A 20,445-nucleotide genomic window follows, 5' to 3' on the forward strand; every position below is an offset into this window, starting at 1 on the left:
TGCTGCTGATGGAGAATTGTTGGGTGGAGGTTCATTGAAGGAGGGAGGTGCTGGACCTGCTCTACTTGGACAGAGTCAGGACAGGACTTTGGTTGGGGTTTGGTGACACACAAATAAACCTGACTTGACTCTTTCCATGTGTTAGTATTCCTACCAAACCTCCTTTCCAAGCTGACTGAAACTTAACTACAAAGGTAGTGCTACATGCTAGCAGCTAGGATGGAGCAGCTGCATGCTAGCCGCTAAGCGCTAGCCACTATACGCTAGCCGCTATACGCTATACGCTAGCCGCTACATAGTAGCAGCTACACGCTAGCCAGTACACACTAGCAGCTACAAAGTCGCAGCTACACACTAGCCGCTACATAGTAGCAGGTACACGCTAGCCACTAAACGCTAGCAGCTAAACGCTGGCCACTATACGCTAGCCGCTACATAGTAGCAGCTACACGCTAGCCAGTACACACTAGCAGCTACAAAGTCGCAGCTACACACTAGCCGCTACATAGTAGCAGCTACACGCTAGCCACGACACACTTGCAGCTACATTGTAGCAGCTCAGTCAGACTCCATTTGAACACTGATTTCTGCATACTAACATGCTCACAACAGTGACACTAACCTGACATTAAGTGAGTTTTAGCATGTTGACTCTAAATTCATCATCCAGGCATCGAAACATTAGCTCCTAACATAAAATAACTTTTCAAATTTAAAGTTTTATGATTGGTACATTTTTGCAACAGGTTATCCAATAAACTGGAAATGGATGCAGATATTACAGATGACCTCCTGAACTTAAATGAACAAATATGTTGCCGAGCAGTGGACAGGGAGGCCGTAGCAAAGATGATGCCTAATAAAAAACACATTCCTGAACTCCTCCTCTGAAGCTGTTGGTCCATTTTGGACAACAAATTGTACACATCATGTAAATTTATTGTAAATGAAAAATGATTTCCTGAATTATTTTGATAACCTCAAAAATTCAAATGTTCCGAACAAGCAGTGTTGCATCAAACTGGAAGTGCTGTGTGCCTTGGTGAGACTTGCTCTGATGAACATGAACCTCGCTCTGAATTGAATCGTGTCCCCTAAAGTCCGAACCAAACATGGAGCACCGTTTCAGACCCCTCTCAGGCTGCTCCTCTGTTTCAGACACAACTTCAATGACATCATGTAAACTTGCTGTATCTGTACCATAGCTACAGAATTTGGAGAACCCAGAAAATGCAAGTTAGAGAAAACCTAATGTTGCTTTTGGACTCGACCGTCCTGGCAACAATCGGTTCTATCAATATCAAACCGGACTCGGCTGTTTCTGACACCTAAACGAGCCTCTGGGAAATCTGGCGCCAAGTCTGACTTCATCACGTTTGCTGGACACCAAAGTTGAGCTGCAAAGACTTGGACTGCACTCGTGCCTGTGAGCCTACGTGATTTGTCTGATGACACTTTCATCCTCCTATGAATACACATGCTTGTGAGATAGATGGTAATTTGTTGTTGAATCAATTCATCTCGAGATATCTGAAGGTTACCCATCCTTCCATATTTATTTATGTGAATGTATGCTGTTTTTTTTTTACATTTTTCTATTTTACTGTTTGTTCATTCTGCATTTTCTGTACTTGAAGTGGAGCCTCTGCAAAACAAGAACTTTCCCAGCAATTAATGAGTAAAGTCAATGAAGTAGTTCTGATTCCAATGTTCTGGTGCTAGCATGTTCCACTGTTGGAACTGTTCCACTGTTAGCTGGCAGGCCGGCCATGCTGATGTTTATTCCTGGTTTCTCTGGCAGGAGCAGCACCCACAGTCCCTCGTGCTACGCTCTGATTGGACAGCAGCTGTCTGGGGAAAAGAGTTTCACTTCATTCTTAGAAAACAAGCCAACGTTCTTGATTTACTTAACCAAGTGCAAATTGTGGACATTTTTCGTTTCGAGCCTGAAAGCAAAATGCAGATTATTTACAGGCTGACAGGTTCATTAAGGCGGCGGTGGAACAACCCCTCTACATCCCTCATTACCACCTATAGCTCCGTGTTCGGCCCGCGGCCGCCACTTCTCCCCTCACACTCCCTGTAGAAGTCGCAGCCATCCAGCAGGTGTCGGTATGTGGCCCGTACGTCCCGGTACAGCGGTGTGTCCTCTGCTGGAAGCCCCGGGAATCGAACTGGAGTCTCGTTGATGAGCATCTGGAGCCGAGGGCCTCGCTGGCAGTCATAGAGGACCAAGAGGAGGTTGGCAGCATAAGGGACAATCTCACTGGTTCGGAAACTTCGCTCTGCAACACATTAGGAGAATTCAGCTCATCCTGAACCAGGAAATGAAACAGGAAGTTCCACCTCAACATGTTTCTTAAAACTGGCGCCCACTTCCTTCCATCTTGTCCACGAGTGGGACAAAGATGTGTCATGGCGTCCGGCTCAGTACAGCAGCAGCACTTTATTTTAAAGATTTAAGGCAAATACAACAGATGTTTTGGTTAGTGTCGACCCTTGAAATGAGAACCGATCCAGCAGGACGACCTGGAGAGTTCCAATCTTCAAGGGTCAAGAGTTCTTGATTGTGCATCTGAGATTCAGACGTTTTCTTGTTGGAATATTTTATTGGTCACATGGGAAGAGTGTTTCGGCTTACACTTCCTTGTCCTTGATTGGATGTTGTCTAGGTTGGGGCTTCATACCATGCTGTGTGTTGTAATTGCTGGCGATGGGCGGAGTCTCATCCTTGTAGAGTCCCAGGAGTGAGAAGAGGGGGAGGAGTGTCTCGGCGTGGCCCACCAGGATGGAGGCCGGCTCAGGGGACGCCTCAGTGGACCTGGTAAACACCCCAATAATGGCGATTAAGGGATAAAGGGCACTTCCTGTCAGATTATTACTGATGATGTCAGTGGAAGGAAGATGAATTTTATTTGATATGGGTTCTCAATGAAGAGAAGACTCCATCTCCCAGAAGCACCAACATCTTTACAGTTTCATAAAAGCTCTGTGGACTGACTAATCAAACCTCTCAAAGTGACATCGCCATTTCAGGGAGATGCAGCAGAATCCAGATGCCTCTAAACACACCAGCCAGGAAACTTTCTGCATGGTTTATTCTACTTCCTGGAAGGCTTTTATTGTGAAACAACTCCAGGAAATATACTGACAGCTGTTCCCTCAGGCTGGATTTGTTCCAACTTATTTTTATATTGTTTAAAGTGTTTTAAATTCTGATCAAATGGCAACTACGTGACTTCTTGTGATGTCACTGACCTGCGAGGACGTCCGGCCTTGTCAAGCGTCCTGAAGACGTGATGGAAGAGAGGACAGCTGGACAGGCTGCTGATCACATGACCATGGGAGCGCTTCCAGTATTGCTTCAGGTCCGACTTGTACTCCAGCACCTGCAGAGAGACGACCAGTTAGAAGCTGCCGTCGCCATCCACAAGGACAGCCAGCTGCTCTTCACCTTGGCGGCGTCCTCGTCAAACAGGAAGCACCACGGAGAGTGAAGAGACTTGATGGCGAGTTCATAGGAGCACAAGAAGAACGCTGCTTCCACCAGATCTACAGGAGACAGGCAGGGACAAACACGTCTCCATGTCAACCCTAACGGTCGGTCTGCTCACTGCTATTGCCATGGTAACAGTGTGCACCTGTTTGTGTGTGTGTGTGTGTGTGTGTGTGTGTGTGTGTGTGTGTGTGTGTGTGTGTGTGTGTGTGTGTGTGTGTGTGTCTGACCGGGTGTGAGACGGTGATGGAGGAGGCCCAGCCTCTCAGCCATCCTCCTCCTTACTCCCTCCATCTCCTCGCCATGTTTGAACTTCTCTACCTCCACCAGTGCTGTGCGGTTGTTCTCCACACCCTCCACGTAACCACGGCAACGCTCGAAGAAGCGCATCAGCTCGTCATCCACGTCATGGCTGTAACGCAACTCTGCAGAGAGATGGACAGTCAGTCCTCCTGCATCTCACCACTTGTCTGGACGGACAAGAAGATTCAGGATTCTGTTCAGGTTGGTGCTCGCCAGTACCATGTGACTGCTTCCAGTGCTGCTGCAGGCCCTCCTGAAACGCCTCCACACTGCTCACACAGCGATGCTTGGAGCTCGTCACAAAGCGGATCCTCCTCCCACTCATGTTCTCCTTTGACAGAAGAGATGGAAACAAGGTGGCCAGACGCTGTGCCAGGTAACGCAGGTCCTCCCGCCCCTTCGCTGCCAGCTGACCTGAGAACGAACACACAAAGCACAAGTATTCGATAAGCAATATTCCCACCATACTGAGCTCAACCCAGGGGGGTTAGGGTTATGTACTATGGTGGTGGACACTACAGTCCACCACCATAGTACACCACAGTCCACCTTAGTACACCACCACAGTACACCACAGTCCACCTTAGTACACCACAGTCCACCTTAGTACACCACAGTACACTACAGTCCACCACCATAGTACACCACAGTCAACCACCATAGTACACCACAGTACACCACCATAGTACACCACAGTCAACCACCACAGTACACCACCATAGTACACCACAGTGCACCACCATAGTACACCACAGTCCACCACCATAGTACACCACAGTGCACCACCATAGTACACCACAGTCCACCACCATAGTACACCACAGTCCACCACCATAGTACACCACAGTCCACCACCATAGTACACCACAGTCCACCTTAGTACACCACCATAGTACACCACAGTCCAGCTTAGTACACCACAGTACACTACAGTCCACCACCATAGTACACCACAGTACACCACCATAGTACACCACAGTCCACCTTAGTACACCACCATAGTACACCACACTCCACCTTAGTACACCACAGTACACTACAGTCCACCACCATAGTACACCACAGTCCACCACCATAGTACACCACAGTCCACCACCATAGTACACCACAGTCCACCTTAGTACACCACCATAGTACACCACAGTCCAGCTTAGTACACCACAGTACACTACAGTCCACCACCATAGTACACCACAGTACACCACCATAGTACACCACAGTCCACCTTAGTACACCACCATAGTACACCACACTCCACCTTAGTACACCACAGTACACTACAGTCCACCACCATAGTACACCACAGTCCACCTCAGTACACCACAGTACACTACAGTCCACCACAGTCAACCACCATAGTACACCACAGTACACCACCATAGTACACCACAGTCCACCTTAGTACACCACAGTACACTACAGTCCACCACCATAGTACACCACAGTCAACCACCATAGTACACCACAGTACACCACCATAGTACACCACAGTACACCACCATAGTACACCACAGTACACCACCATAGTACACCACAGTCCACCTTAGTACACCACCATAGTACACCACAGTCCACCTTAGTACACCACAGTACACTACAGTCCACCACCATAGTACACCACAGTCAACCACCATAGTACACCACCATAGTACGCCACAGTCCACCTTAGTACACCACCATAGTACACCACAGTCCACCTTAGTACACCACAGTACACTACAGTCCACCACCATAGTACACCACAGTCCACCACCATAGTACACCACAGTCCACCTTAGTACACTAGTCCACCCCCGTAGTACACCACCATAGTACACCACAGTCCACCACCATAGTACACCACAGTACACCACCATAGTACACCACAGTCCACCTTAGTACACCACCATAGTACACCACAGTCCACCTTAGTACACCACAGTACACAACTGTCCACCATAGTACACCACCACAGTACACCATATTACACCACAGTACACCATAGTACACTACTGTCCACCATAGAACACCACAGTACACCATAGTACACCACCACAGTACACCACAGTACACCATAGTACACTACAGTTCACCACAGACCAGCAGAGTGAGCCACAGTCCAGCATAGTGCTACTTTCAGGATGGATGTGTGTACTACTCGGCTTCTTCTCCTGTGTAACTGTTATGGTTTTCTGGTCATCAGTGACCTTTGATCCCAGTGACTGTGGCGTTTAGGGAGCGGCCTCCTGTAAACTTCTGCTCCTAACTGAGCATCTACACCAAAACCGACTTCAAACAGTACGAATCACGTGTAGTTTCAGATCCAGGATCATCCCGGTTGTTCCCTTCCTAGGAACGCCTCAGCAGTAGTTTACCAGTAATGTTCCACGGATAAGGGAAAGGGCTTATTCTGTACCGGCGGTTCGGTTCCTCACCGTCCAGGTCTTCAGTGTACCACATCTCCCAGCGGTTCTGGATCTCGTCCCTCCAGCCCCCCGACCCTCGGGAAGCTTCCCTCCGGACCAGCTCGCTCAGCTTCTGGATCCTGCGGATGTTTTTGACGGTCGGGTACCGGCTGCCGTGCCTGATGACGGCGCTCAGGTGAACCGGGGAGCACCGCTCGCTGCTCGGAGGCTTCAGCGCGGACGTGTTCACCGCCAGCATGTCCCGCAGCAGGTGCGGGTTCACATCCTCGTACCGGGTCTTGGTGCCGAAGTAGGAGGCGATGGGCGGGATCTTGTGTCCGGAGCCGCCGGAGCAGGACAGGCGGGTGGCCAGTAGACTGAGAGCCGCCAGCAGGACGCCGTTGGCGGTCAGAGACGCGGGGGACATGTCGCAAGCTTCACTTCCGCCGCCTGTATTTACTTTGTTGATGTTCCGGGTTCTTCTGACCTTTGACCTCTAGGAAGCGCCGCGATGGTGGACGAACAGAAATATGCGGGACTTTAAGTCGACGCCTCCTCGTGACGTCGTGTTACAAAAAAAAACAACAGTGACGTAACTAACAGAACTACATAGATAATCAGATCCAACGTATCTTGGTAACGTGGTTCCTCAAAACCACACGACAGCATCCTGACATACCCACGATAGCTTCCGCTTTGAGTCATCAAAATAAAACCTTGATTTCAGAATAAAACCTTGACCACTGCAAAGTGTCAGGGTAACGGCCGATGGAGGTGACCTCTGGGCTGTTGAAGGTCAAAGGACCCGTCTACTCCGGATGAGGTCAGGGATGCCGAGGGAGGGAGCAGCAGAGAGGCGAGGGTGGGGGGGCATAGACATGGGGAATCTGGCTGCTTTGAACCAGGAACACTTCTGGAGGCGTTAAATTCTCGATCAAACATGTCCCAGTTCCGACGAGGACAAAAATATCGACCGATAAACCGCCGGCGGCCATTAAAGAGCTGAGGAGAGAAGTTCTCAAGTTAAAGGAAGACAAAACTGAAATTCATGAATGCATGGAAATGAAGGAGAGGAGGAGGCAGCAACACACACACAGCTAAACACACAGTTACACACACAGTTACACACATCAACACACACACGGCTAAACACACAGTTACACGAACAGTTACACACATCAACACACACACGGCTAAACACACAGTTACACACACAGTTACACACATCAACACACACACGGCTAAACACACAGTTACACAAACAGTTACACACATCAACACACACACAGCTAAACACACAGTTACACACACAGTTACACACATCAACACACACACGGCTAAACACACAGTTACACACAGTTACACACATCAACACACACACAGCTAAACACACAGTTACACACACAGTTACACACATCAACACACACACGGCTAAACACACAGTTACACACACAGTTACACACATCAACACACACACGGCTAAACACACAGTTACACAAACAGTTACACACATCAACACACACACGGCTAAACACACAGTTACACACACAGTTACACACATCAACACACACGGCTAAACACACAGTTACACAAACAGTTACACACATCAACACACACACGGCTAAACACACAGTTACACACACAGTTACACACATCAACACACACACGGCTAAACACACAGTTACACACAGTTACACACATCAACACACACACAGCTAAACACACAGTTACACACATCAACACACACACGGCTAAACACACAGTTACACACATCAACACACACACGGCTAAACACAGTTACACACATCAACACACACACGGCTAAACACACAGTTACACACATCAACACACACACAGTTAAACACAGTTACACACATCAACACACACACACACAGCTAAACACACAGTTACACACATCAACACACACAGCTAAACACACAGTTACACAATCAACACACACGGCTAAACACACAGTTACACACATCAACACACACACAGTTAAACACAGTTACACACAGCAACACACACACAGTTAAACACACAGTTACACACATCAACACACAGTTTAACACACAGTTACACACATCAACACACACAGTTAAACACACAGTTACACACATCAACACACACACGGCTAAACACACAGTTACACACATCAACACACACACGGCTAAACACACAGTTACACACATCAACACACACACGGCTAAACACACAGTTACACACATCAACACACACACAGTTAAACACAGTTACACACAGCAACACACACACAGTTAAACACAGTTACACACAGCAACACACACACAGTTAAACACAGTTACACAATCAACACACACACAGCTAAACACACAGTTACACACATCAACACACACACAGTTAAACACACAGTTACACACATCAACACACAGTTAAACACACAGTTACACACATCAACACACACACAGTTAAACACACAGTTACACACAGCAACACACACACAGTTAAACACAGTTACACACATCAACACACACACAGTTAAACACAGTTACACACATCAACACACACACAGCTAAACACACAGTTACACACATCAACACACACGGCTAAACACACAGTTACACACAACACACAGTTACACACAGCAACACACACACAGTTAAACACAGTTACACACATCAACACACACACACAGCTAAACACACAGTTACACACATCAACACACACAGTTAAACACAGTTACACACAGCAACACACACACGGCTAAACACACAGTTACACACATCAACACACACACAGTTAAACACAGTTACACACAGCAACACACACACAGTTAAACACACAGTTACACACATCAACCCACAGTTAAACACACAGTTACACACATCAACACACACACAGTTAAACACACACACACGGCAACACACACACAGTTAAACACAGTTACACACATCAACACACACAGTTAAACACACAGTTACACAATCAACACACACACAGCTAAACACACAGTTACACACATCAACACACACACAGTTAAACACACAGTTACACACATCAACACACAGTTAAACACACAGTTACACACATCAACACACACACGGCTAAACACACAGTTACACACATCAACACACACACGGCTAAACACACAGTTACACACATCAACACACACACGGCTAAACACACAGTTACACACATCAACACACACACAGTTAAACACAGTTACACACAGCAACACACACACAGTTAAACACAGTTACACACAGCAACACACACACAGTTCAACACAGTTACACAATCAACACACACACAGCTAAACACACAGTTACACACATCAACACACACACAGTTAAACACACAGTTACACACATCAACACACAGTTAAACACACAGTTACACACATCAACACACACAGTTAAACACACAGTTACACACAGCAACACACACACGGCTAAACACACAGTTACACACATCAACACACACACGGCTAAACACAGTTACACACATCAACACACACACGGCTAAACACACAGTTACACACATCAACACACACACAGTTAAACACAGTTACACACAGCAACACACACACAGTTAAACACAGTTACACAATCAACACACACACAGCTAAACACACAGTTACACAAACAGTTACACACATCAACACACACACGGCTAAACACAGTTACACACATCAACACACACACGGCTAAACACACAGTTACACACATCAACACACACACAGTTAAACACAGTTACACATAGCAACACACACACAGTTAAACACAGTTACACAGTTACACACATCAACACACACAGCTAAACACACAGTTACACAATCAACACACACGGCTAAACACACAGTTACACACATCAACACACACACAGCTAAACACACAGTTACACACATCAACACACACACGGCTAAACACACAGTTACACACATCAACACACACACGGCTGAACACACAGTTACGCACATCAACACACACACACAGTTAAACACAGTTACACACAGCAACACACACACACAGTTAAACAGTTACACACAGCAACACACACACAGTTAAACACACAGTTACACAATCAACACACACACAGCTAAACACACAGTTACACACATCAACACACACACAGTTAAACACACAGTTACACACATCAACACACAGTTTAACACACAGTTACACACATCAACACACACAGTTAAACACACAGTTACACACATCAACACACACACGGCTAAACACACAGTTACACACATCAACACACACACGGCTAAACACACAGTTACACACATCAACACACACACGGCTAAACACACAGTTACACACATCAACACACACACAGTTAAACACAGTTACACACAGCAACACACACACAGTTAAACACAGTTACACAATCAACACACACACAGCTAAACACACAGTTACACACATCAACACACACACAGTTAAACACACAGTTACACACATCAACACACAGTTAAACACACAGTTACACACATCAACACACACACAGTTAAACACACAGTTACACACAGCAACACACACACAGTTAAACACAGTTACACACATCAACACACACACAGTTAAACACAGTTACACACATCAACACACACACAGCTAAACACACAGTTACACACATCAACACACACACGGCTAAACACACAGTTACACACAACACACAGTTACACACAGCAACACACACACAGTTAAACACAGTTACACACATCAACACACACACACAGCTAAACACACAGTTACACACATCAACACACACACGGCTAAACACACAGTTACACACATCAACACACACACGGCTAAACACACAGTTACACACATCAACACACACACAGTTAAACACAGTTACACACAGCAACACACACACAGTTAAACACACAGTTACACACATCAACCCACAGTTAAACACACAGTTACACACATCAACACACACACAGTTAAACACACACACACGGCAACACACACAGTTAAACACAGTTACACACATCAACACACACAGTTAAACACACAGTTACACAATCAACACACACAGTTAAACACAGTTACACACATCAACACACACACAGCTAAACACACAGTTACACACATCAACACACACACGGCTAAACACACAGTTACACACAACACACAGTTACACACAGCAACACACACACAGTTAAACACAGTTACACACATCAACACACACACACAGCTAAACACACAGTTACACACATCAACACACACAGCTAAACACACAGTTACACACATCAACACACACACAGCTAAACACACAGTTACACACATCAACACACACACAGTTAAACACACAGTTACACACATCAACACACAGTTAAACACACAGTTACACACATCAACACACACAAACATGTATGACGGAGTCATGGAGTGAAAGGTTGCTGCAGTTTGATTGAAGCAGAGTCATGGAAGACGTTTGAGAAGTGACATCATGAGATTTTATTGGTTGAAACAGGATCAAAAGGAAACAGGAAGTGTTCTGATGTTGCCAGCCAGGAAGGCGCCAGAGGTCAGAAGTACCCGGTGGGGTCGGTCTTGTCACACATCTGGACGTGGATGTGCGAGGTGATTCCTGGGTAAACAGTCTGCATGGGCAGCATGGTGCCGATCCGCTCGCCCTTCCTCACCATTCCAGAGGTCCGATCGGGCGCCACATAGAAGAGCTTGAAGCAGAGACCTGCAAGAGCAGACGCACCGTCAACCGCACCGTCGATAACAACACAACTGCCACTCGCAGTCCTGCACTGACCCGCGCCCTTCAGGTTGATGCCGCTGTTGATGGCCTCCTTCCCGGGCTCAGTGTAAACAATGACCTTCCCGTTGAGGGTCACGTCAAATGGCGCGTAGACAACGGATCCATCATTGCAAACAATGTCCAGACCTTTGTGTTCCCGGGTTCCCCTGAGAGAGACAAGTGAGACCTGAAGTTGTCCAACAATCCTGTTTATGGTCAGGTGTCTTACCTCCGGGCTCCGAAGTGGCCTTGTCCCCAGCTGTCCCATGTCCTCCTGCGGTTGTTGGTGTTCCCGTAGCAGAGCTGCCCAAACCTCACAGCCTCACACACACACAGTATGGCTGGACACACACACACACACACACACACACACGCACCCACACACACACACACGCACACACACACACACACTGTATTGGTAAAAGTGTGACCAACAAGGTTCCTATCTCAGCATGACATCATTGGTGATGTCACACCTGCAGGTAAGCTGCAGGTGTTGCTTGCTGCTATCAAACATAGCGTTACAAGGTCGCCTTGCTAACTACCTCCATGAGCTAATGTTAACGTTGCTGTTGGCAACAGTCAAAGTGAGGTTGTTTGACGTGTTTTAAAATCATCAAGAAAAATACTTGCCAACAGAGGGTGGTGCCTTTAAGGTCCTCGGCTGCAGACTTCCAGGAGGCGGGACTCTAAATAAGAGGTGCTTTTTTCGGTTTGCTCCAGTGTTATGACATCTTTACTTCATTTTAGGAGGAAACCCTTTCATTTCTTGTTTGCTCCTGGAAGTGGGAGCGTGAGAGGACGTTAGCATGCTGCGCATCTCCTGGTTCTATCTTGTTTTCCCCACCCAGCAGTGGAGCTGAGGTCGAGGTAGTCGATCAGCATCCACCACAGAGGTCGACAAAGTCTTTCTCAAAACACCGCCTAGGCGTCACAGCCCCTAAATTTGAATATGTCCGTCCTAAAGTTGTGAATACAGGACGGCAGAGTTGCGGTGACCATGGGACGCACGAACCTGTTAGGACGCGGCACCTGAACGCTCACTTGTTGCTGCCTGCAGTCAAACTGCTGTTCTACCAGAGAACCGCCTGAGCAGCAGCCTGAAGTCGTTCACGTACGGGAAATGTTTAAAAGGAAGAGTAAAAAGCAGATTATCAGTTTCTCACCCAGCAGAGCGAAGAGTGCAACGACCACTCGACTCATCTTCAGACCCCAGTTTGAGCTCCTCGCTCCAACACGCACGCCTTTATACAAACGTCTCACCTCCTCTGCAACGCAGTGGAAAGTCCAGTCTGATGACACAAACAAACTTTGGAGATTTCACAACCTCCCACCCCGGGCAGTCAGGTGGGAGGGAGTTGTTTGTACCGGCTGAAGCGCAAAATTCAGAAAACAACGTACAGGAAACGAATCACCACTGAATGTCTCAAAACTGTTGACACGTTCACGCAAAACAAAGTTGGTGACGTTTTCTTTCACAAGTTTGCAAAATCCGATTTCTGCAGTGTCACTAATTACAGCAACGACAGAAGGTCCCGACACATCAGTGACACTCGAACTTCTTCACTAAAATGAGTTCAATAATGAGCGTTTCAAAACGTTAAGTGTTCAGCAGCAAAAATGGGGGTGGAGCCTATCCCAGCAGCCTTCCCCCTGGACAGGTCACCAGTCCATGGCAGGGCCAACACATAGAGACAGACAACCATTGGCTCTCCCAGCCACGCCTACGGTCAATTTAGAGTCTGGATTAACCTGGTCCCTCTTGATGTCTTTGGACTGTGGAGGAAGCTGGAGTACCAGAGAGAACCCAGCAGGAACAGGGAGAACATGGAGACTCACCCAGAAAGACCCCGTGCTGCAGCCGGGGCTCCACCCACAACCTTCTTGCTGGGGGGCCGCAGTGAGGACCACTGCTCCACCCACAACCTTCTTGATGGGGGCCATAGGGAGGACCACTGCTCCACCCACAACCTTCTTGATGGGGGCCACAGTGAGGACCACTGCTCCACCCACAACCTTCTTGATGGGGGCCATAGGGAGGACCACTGCTCCACCAGGCCGCCCAGAGATCAGAATGTGCTTTTTGTTAAACAGACGTAGGAACATAGGAACCCTCGAACACCTGATGTTTTCTACAGTGTACCTGATTTGTTCTAAAAGGACTTCAAAAACTGGGTACCTTATAATAAGGATGCCCCCGCCACCTACAGCAGTGTTAGATTTGCTTTCATGATGGAGGATAGAAGACTAGAATTTAACATAAATAAATTGATTGTACTCACCAAATATTCTGTCCACAAACGTAAATTCTCAAGGACGCCGCCACATTCCACCGCCTTCTGGAAGGAGCTGCATCTTTATTTTGATTCATTAAAACTCCTGAAAACACAGAAAGCCCTCTTGCTGAGAACGTTTAGCAGCTTTCACCTTTAATTTGATGTTGCTGTTGTTGTTCTGTTCATAGTTCCTTTTTTGAATGGACGTCATAGATGCTCAGTTCCGCAAGGAAGAACGTTGGTAATTATAATTGAATGATCTTTTTGTAGTTGAAATTTGCATTAAATTAAAAAAAAAGTTGCTGTAGATCAGGTGAAGACAACAGCATCATATGACGTTTGTTCCATCACCATCATCACGTCACTTCCTGTAACCACTAGGGGGCGCTGACTCACCTGGGCCAGAATGTGGGGGATTCTTTCTTGGTCCAGGCTCCACCCCTCCAGTACGTTTGGTGAAAATCCGCCTCATAAAACAATCCAGACGAGTGCTTCTCAGAAGCTGGGGTCCTTATCTAGACTTCATCTCGTAGTTGTGAGAAACTTTATCATTGTTGGACAAAAGCAACATTTATGGGACATTAAGGAACGACATGTTTCCGTCCAAGTTTATTTCTCACTTCAGTTCTATTGCCGACTGGATCGACTCGATGTCTTCGCTCTCATCCAATACAGAACATTTAGGACATTTCACACTTTTTATCTGACAATTTTTATCCCTGAGAGATTAAACAGAGTTAAATATGAACTTAGAAATATTGTTGTTTCTTTGTTTTCAATTGCAACCTCTGATCAGACTAACAGCACCTCTTTGATGATTCCATCAACTTTCTCTTCATGTCCATCAGATGGCGCCATTTGGGCGATGTCTTTGGGCTTCACTCTGGTTTACTGTTGTCAGCTCATTTTAAAGTGGAGATGATCACCATAGCAACCAGAGTAGATCAGCATGGCAACAACAATCAATGATCAATATTTACAAGAGTAGATCACTCTGGGAACCATCCTACAAGATCCAGTAGTGGACTGGTGCCAGATGGATTCAGACCACTCTCCGAGTTGTCAGTCTGAACTCATCTTCCCATCATGCAAAGCTTGTTGTCGGGTCAGAAGGAAGTCCGTGTTCCCCTACAAACGAACCTCCAGATGGACCAAGACCACTCCCAGTAAAGAAAGCAATCTCATTCCTTTGGCTGCCACTTAAAGTGCGTGATGATATGCAACGAACCAGCTAAACGAGCTAGCAGGACCAGCCGAGGCAGCGTCACCAGCCCCACACCCATGACCTGCTTCACTTCACCCATTAAAAAGGCTAACTGTAACATTACTAAGAGTGGCGAAATATTTGCAAAGCTAGCATTTCCTTGTTGTGATGTGCTGCCCCCTGCTGGTCTGGAGTGTAGAAATTAGGGTGGTAGCTTGTTTTCATTTTGTTTATGTTGAGAAATGTGATCTTGAACAAGGAAACTGTTGATCACCAGTTAGTTGAGTGTCAGTCCTTCGCTGGCGGGCATGTTGATGTGCACCGTCAGCAGTGGGGAGCTGCGGCCCTCATGCAGGACAAACACCTTGATGATGTCAGAGATGCCCTTGTCGCTGGTACACTCCACAGAGGTCTGGACAGGGTAGATGAGTCCAGGCACCAGCAGCGGGATCCTCACGTATGAGTTCTTCATCCTGTACAGGTTCTCATCGTACAGGAAGCTGATGGCCAGGTTCATGACAGGCTGACATGCTGCTGTGTTCTGCACATTCAGGGTGAGTTTGAAGGAAGGGCCCAGACCCTGGACCACCGCATTCATCTTGAGGGGCTCACTAAGGCTGGAGGACACCGGCGCCAAGCTGGACTCCAGGGCCTTGACATAGGCTTTGGCTGTGGCCAGACGTAGACGGCTCAAGTCCATTTGGAAGGCGCGGTGCATGGCCACGGCGTTCTCTCGCTCCCTGAGTGTCTGATCCACGTAAAGCTTGGTCTTCTTGGGCACGTTGAGCCTGATGCTCTGGGCCAGAGGAGGGCCGGGGGCACTGTCCCTCTCCTCGAATGCTGCTGTTCTCTTCAGGATCTTCACCATCAGGCCTCCTCCCTTCATGGTCATGATGAGTGTCCCGTCCTCGCGCCCGTATCGGCCGAAGCATATGCTGGTGACCAGGTCAGGTGTCTTCATGGTACTCAGCAGGTTCTTGTCTCGGTACAGCTGGACTTCACAGTTGGCCAGGCCCACCAAGACTGCCTGGAATCCACGGGTGGGGAGATCCATGGCGGCCATGGTGGTGATGGGAGCAGGAAGTATAGCCTTCCACAACTTCTTTCCCTGCAGAAGAGGAGATGTGTGGACGGGGGACTGATGGGATTTGTCAGGCGTGATCCAAGCATGGTGGCGTTCTTACCTTTTGTGTGAAGCCCTGCAGACTCTCGTCAGTACAGCCCACTACCACGTTCTTCCCGAATCGCACCAGGCCCACTGGGTGAGACGGCAGCTCAATGCAGTACTTTGGTTTGTCAGATTCCCTGAAGAGGAACATGAATTCCTTTGTGATGTCACTAAGTCGTGGGGTGCTCAGAGGCATTCTGGGAAATAAGGGAAGCACGAACTCAGGCAGAAACAGATGGAAGGTGTCACTGACCTGCGCAAGATGTAGATGTTGCCATTGCGACACGCCACTGTGATGCGAAACTCCACATCAAACTGACCTGTCACATCCATCATGGTGGGAGTGGCGGGCAGTGACATCTTCAATAATCACAGAGGCGACATCATCATTGTGGTCATGGCTAATGACAGTATCACAAACTTATTCAACTTCCTTAACGTCCTTCAGCCACCCTGGCAAAACAGTCTTTGCTCTGTTGAGATGCCTTCCTTCGTTATCTCAAGAGTTCAAGACGTCAGGGAGCTTGGACCAGGACATCGATAGCTAGCTGCCCACAAGAACCCTGCTAATAAATCAAACTACACTTTTTGGTTGCAGTTAGGAAGTTTTAATATCAAACTTTTATTTCTTTCTAACCTTAAAAAACATGAAAAAGGAAAAAAAACTCCATTTGGATTTCCATAGCAATTTGCTTTTATTTCTACTCCATTCTTATTATTTCTTCCACTCGCTGGGAGACCTGTTGCACAGATTTATGGGTAAGAGACGCGTCGATGATGCCGTGGAACTTCAATGCTCTGAAAGCAGTTTGAAGACGTTTGATCACTGTCACTGCATCCCTGAGGCCTCGCCGCCTCTTCATTCCTGAGGCAACACTCTACCGCTCTCCCCAAAGGTATGCCAACTTATATTTTCAAGAAATGTGTGGCTAAAACTGTACACTAAATTCACATGACCACATTTAAAATAAGAATCACCAAGGCAACTGGTGTGGACCGTGAGATGTGGCTTGTTGATGTTTCCTGTTTGCGCAACTCCATTTGCCATCTTGGAGATCAAACCAGGTATTTGGACTGACACATCAAGTCACTCTGGTGGTTGTTACGTCTCAACGCAGTCCTGTGATGTCATCAAACGCTGAGGTTACCTTGGCCAGGATGATGAAAGCTTCAGGGTCGAGGACGTAGACGTCACTGCTTTCTGTGCCAATCACCAGACAGCTGACGCCGTCCTCATCCGCCGTGCTCTTCTTCAGGGTGCCGATGCAGGTGATGACTGTCTGCAGGAATGCAGAGGAAGAAACAGCAGCGGGTGAGGCCACAAACGCCACAGCTGAAACCTTGCTTCGTTTCCAGGGAAACCAATGCTCCCTCTTTGTTCATCTGGACATACACTCTTTTCGCGCGCGTGTGTGTGTGTGTGTGTATACCTGTCGTCTGATGGGCTGCTGTTTGTGCAGCTGCACAAACTCATCCAGGTCATTTGTGTCCAGAGCGAGGAACCTTAGCGAGCGGATGGACAGCGGCACATCTGCGTTCTTCCTGATGCCCTCCAACATTTCTTTCAGTGTCAGAGGGTCGATGTGCCCCTCCCTCACCTGCTGCCAGACATCCTGACCAATCACAACATGGCATCAAGTCACAGGCAGGTAGGTGGACCTGAAACGCTGGCGTCTACAGACCCCTTTGAGGAGTTATTTCCCTGAAATCCCCAGTTTTCTCTCTCTCTCTCACACACACACTTCCTTTCCTTCTTCCTTTGGAAGGACCCTCATTGACATAACCCATTCCCCTAACCCTAACCCTAAAACTAAATCCCTGACCCTCAACCTGACCATGACCTGATTCTGACCTCGACCCGAAAACCAAGGCTTGACCTTCAAACAGCTCTCTGAGGAGCGAGAGCTGGCTGAAATGTCCTCACTCTGTTGGTCAACACACATTCTGGTCAGTATGTAGCAGGTACAAGAAGAGCACACACAAACACACACCTGCTCCAGCGTGTTGACCTCCAGGCCGGGCAGTGTGAACTTGAAGTAGGGCCGCAGGTTTTTGTAGACGTAGATGCAGGGCCCAGATGCCACAGCGACGGCGGGGATTCGTGGCTCGTGCAGATCCATGAAGAAGGCGACGAGGCCTGCGGGCAGGTCCAGCAGGGTGCTCTCGCTCATCAGCGCCGTGCCCCTGTACACCTTCAGCTTCATCCCGGATGAGCCGGTGCCCAAGTCGCCCACCATCAACCGGCTCTCGCCGTCACCACTCAGGTCGGCCAGGTCCACGCAGGATGAGAAGGTGTAGAGCCCTGCCACGGGGTCATAGTGGGCGTCCAGCCACTTCCCATCATCATTGCTCAATTCGGACGACATGGCGAGAACCAACTGAGACCTGAATCAATAAAGAACGCCAATGTCAACGCTGTCACGAGTGGCTACGGGGCTGATGATCGGAGGTTAATGTCCTGGTCCGTGACGAACAGACTCAGTCCAACCAGTTGGAGGACGTTTGGGTTGCCAGGTAGGGAGGACAGCGACAACACGGCGGCGTAGCAGTGAAGACCCCAACACGTCATGTTATCATCAATCCAGTAACATTTGTAGCTCGGACAGGTGACGGCGCGTCTGAACATGGCTGATGACGTATGTTAACAGGTTGTACACATTGACAGCTTTAACTTGTATATTTTACATCTCAGACGTATAAAAAGTTCTTGTGCACAGATTTTTTTCTTCCATGCTTTGGGCCTTTTAGCCCTGAACTTTGTTTTACAAGCAGGAAGCAAATTAAGACAAATATCTACAGCTCCTGTAACTGTCAGTCACCCTGGCTGTCCATGTATATGTGGTGATTATGTTCTGAAGAATGAGGCCCATATATTTAGAGAGTTTGGAAATGTATATACGGGCGGTCCTCCCTGTGGCCCCCAGCAAGAAGGTTGTGGGTGGAGCAGTGGTCCTCCCTGTGGCCCCCATCAAGAAGGTTGTGGGTGGAGCCCTGGCTGCAGCACGGGGTCTTTCTGGGTGAGTCTCCATGTTCTCCCTGTTCCTGCTGGGTTCTCTCTGGTACTCCAGCTTCCTCCACAGTCCAAAGACATCAAGAGGGACCAGGTTAATCCAGACTCTAAATTGACCGTAGGCGTGGCTGGAAGAGCCAATGGTTGTCTGTCTCTATGTGTTGGCCCTGCCATGGACTGGTGACCTGTCCAGGGGGAAGGCTGCTGGGATAGGCTCCACCCCCACCACCCTCAACAGGAGGAGAGGGGGAACATGGAGGGATGGATGGAGGGATGATGGATGGAAGGATGGATGGATGGATATATAGATAGATAGATACTGTAGATGTGTATATATATATATATATATATATATATATATATATATATATATATATATATATGTGTGTGTGTGTGTGTGTGTGTGTGTGTGTGTGTGTGTGTGTGTGTGTTGAGAGTTGAGAGGAGCTTGGTCCTCCTGGAGGACTCTAACCCCTCAGTGAGTTCTTGCTGCCATCAGTCCAAACACTCGCCATCTTTAATAGCGTGAGCAGCAACTGTCAAACACTCAAACACGTCACCAGTAGATCCCTCACGCGATGGTTGACTCACCGTTGTCAAGGGAACCGAGTCGTTGCGCCTCCTGAAGCCCGTCGTGTCCTCCCTCTTCTTCTCCGTCGAATGCAGCAGCGCAGCGTTATTCTCAGTTTACAGGTTATAAACGCTCAGGCGTCCCGCGGGAGCTCGCTACCCTTCCAGCGGCTCTAATCCTAAAATCCGCCTCAAATCCTCCTTGAGTCATCACCGCTGAGTCTCCGACAGATGACGTTGTTGCTCCTGTAGAGTTTTATCGCGAGATGACATTAGCGATTTCGTTACA

General features: G+C 47.8%; 3 protein-coding genes across 7 annotated transcripts; all 3 read right to left on the bottom strand.

The window, feature by feature from the left end:
* Positions 1-1,598: 1,598 nt before the first annotated feature.
* On the bottom strand, positions 1,599-7,348 carry minpp1b (multiple inositol-polyphosphate phosphatase 1b). Of its 5 annotated transcripts, none has more exons than XM_086195639.1 (8): positions 6,214-7,344; positions 4,019-4,213; positions 3,727-3,921; positions 3,455-3,552; positions 3,259-3,389; positions 2,688-2,821; positions 2,032-2,285; positions 1,599-1,847 (listed from the first exon to the last, which is right to left on the bottom strand). In XM_086195639.1, the coding sequence occupies exons 1-7, from the start codon at positions 6,608-6,610 to the stop codon at positions 2,032-2,034; spliced, it is 1,404 nt and encodes a 467-aa protein (XP_086051765.1). In that variant the 5' UTR covers positions 6,611-7,344; the 3' UTR covers positions 1,599-1,847. The 5 variants fall into 5 exon arrangements, with proteins under 5 accessions (XP_086051765.1, XP_086051763.1, XP_086051764.1 ...); XM_086195637.1 differs by having other exon boundaries at positions 1,599-1,851; XM_086195638.1 differs by having other exon boundaries at positions 2,029-2,285.
* Positions 7,349-11,618: 4,270 nt separating this feature from the next.
* On the bottom strand, positions 11,619-13,190 carry LOC147240137 (leukocyte cell-derived chemotaxin-2-like). The gene is made up of 4 exons (XM_086194561.1): positions 13,095-13,190; positions 12,158-12,269; positions 11,944-12,095; positions 11,619-11,871 (listed from the first exon to the last, which is right to left on the bottom strand). Exons 1-4 carry the CDS (start codon positions 13,129-13,131, stop codon positions 11,705-11,707), a joined length of 468 nt encoding a protein of 155 aa, XP_086050687.1. The 5' UTR covers positions 13,132-13,190; the 3' UTR covers positions 11,619-11,704.
* A 1,229-nt stretch (positions 13,191-14,419) lies between these two features.
* bbs1 (Bardet-Biedl syndrome 1) lies at positions 14,420-20,423 on the bottom strand. Its single transcript, XM_086194560.1, has 7 exons — positions 20,178-20,423; positions 18,568-18,961; positions 18,007-18,189; positions 17,725-17,856; positions 16,830-16,936; positions 16,593-16,713; positions 14,420-16,516 (listed from the first exon to the last, which is right to left on the bottom strand). The coding sequence occupies exons 2-7, from the start codon at positions 18,940-18,942 to the stop codon at positions 15,686-15,688; spliced, it is 1,749 nt and encodes a 582-aa protein (XP_086050686.1). The 5' UTR covers positions 18,943-18,961; positions 20,178-20,423; the 3' UTR covers positions 14,420-15,685.
* Between the last annotated feature and the right edge of the window lie 22 nt (positions 20,424-20,445).

The sequence above is a fragment of the Aulostomus chinensis genome, chromosome 23 (assembly GCF_037954235.1).
Source record: "Aulostomus chinensis isolate RoL2024-O1b breed Wild chromosome 23, RoL_Achi_v1.0, whole genome shotgun sequence".
Classification (NCBI taxonomy): Eukaryota; Metazoa; Chordata; class Actinopteri; order Syngnathiformes; family Aulostomidae; genus Aulostomus; species Aulostomus chinensis.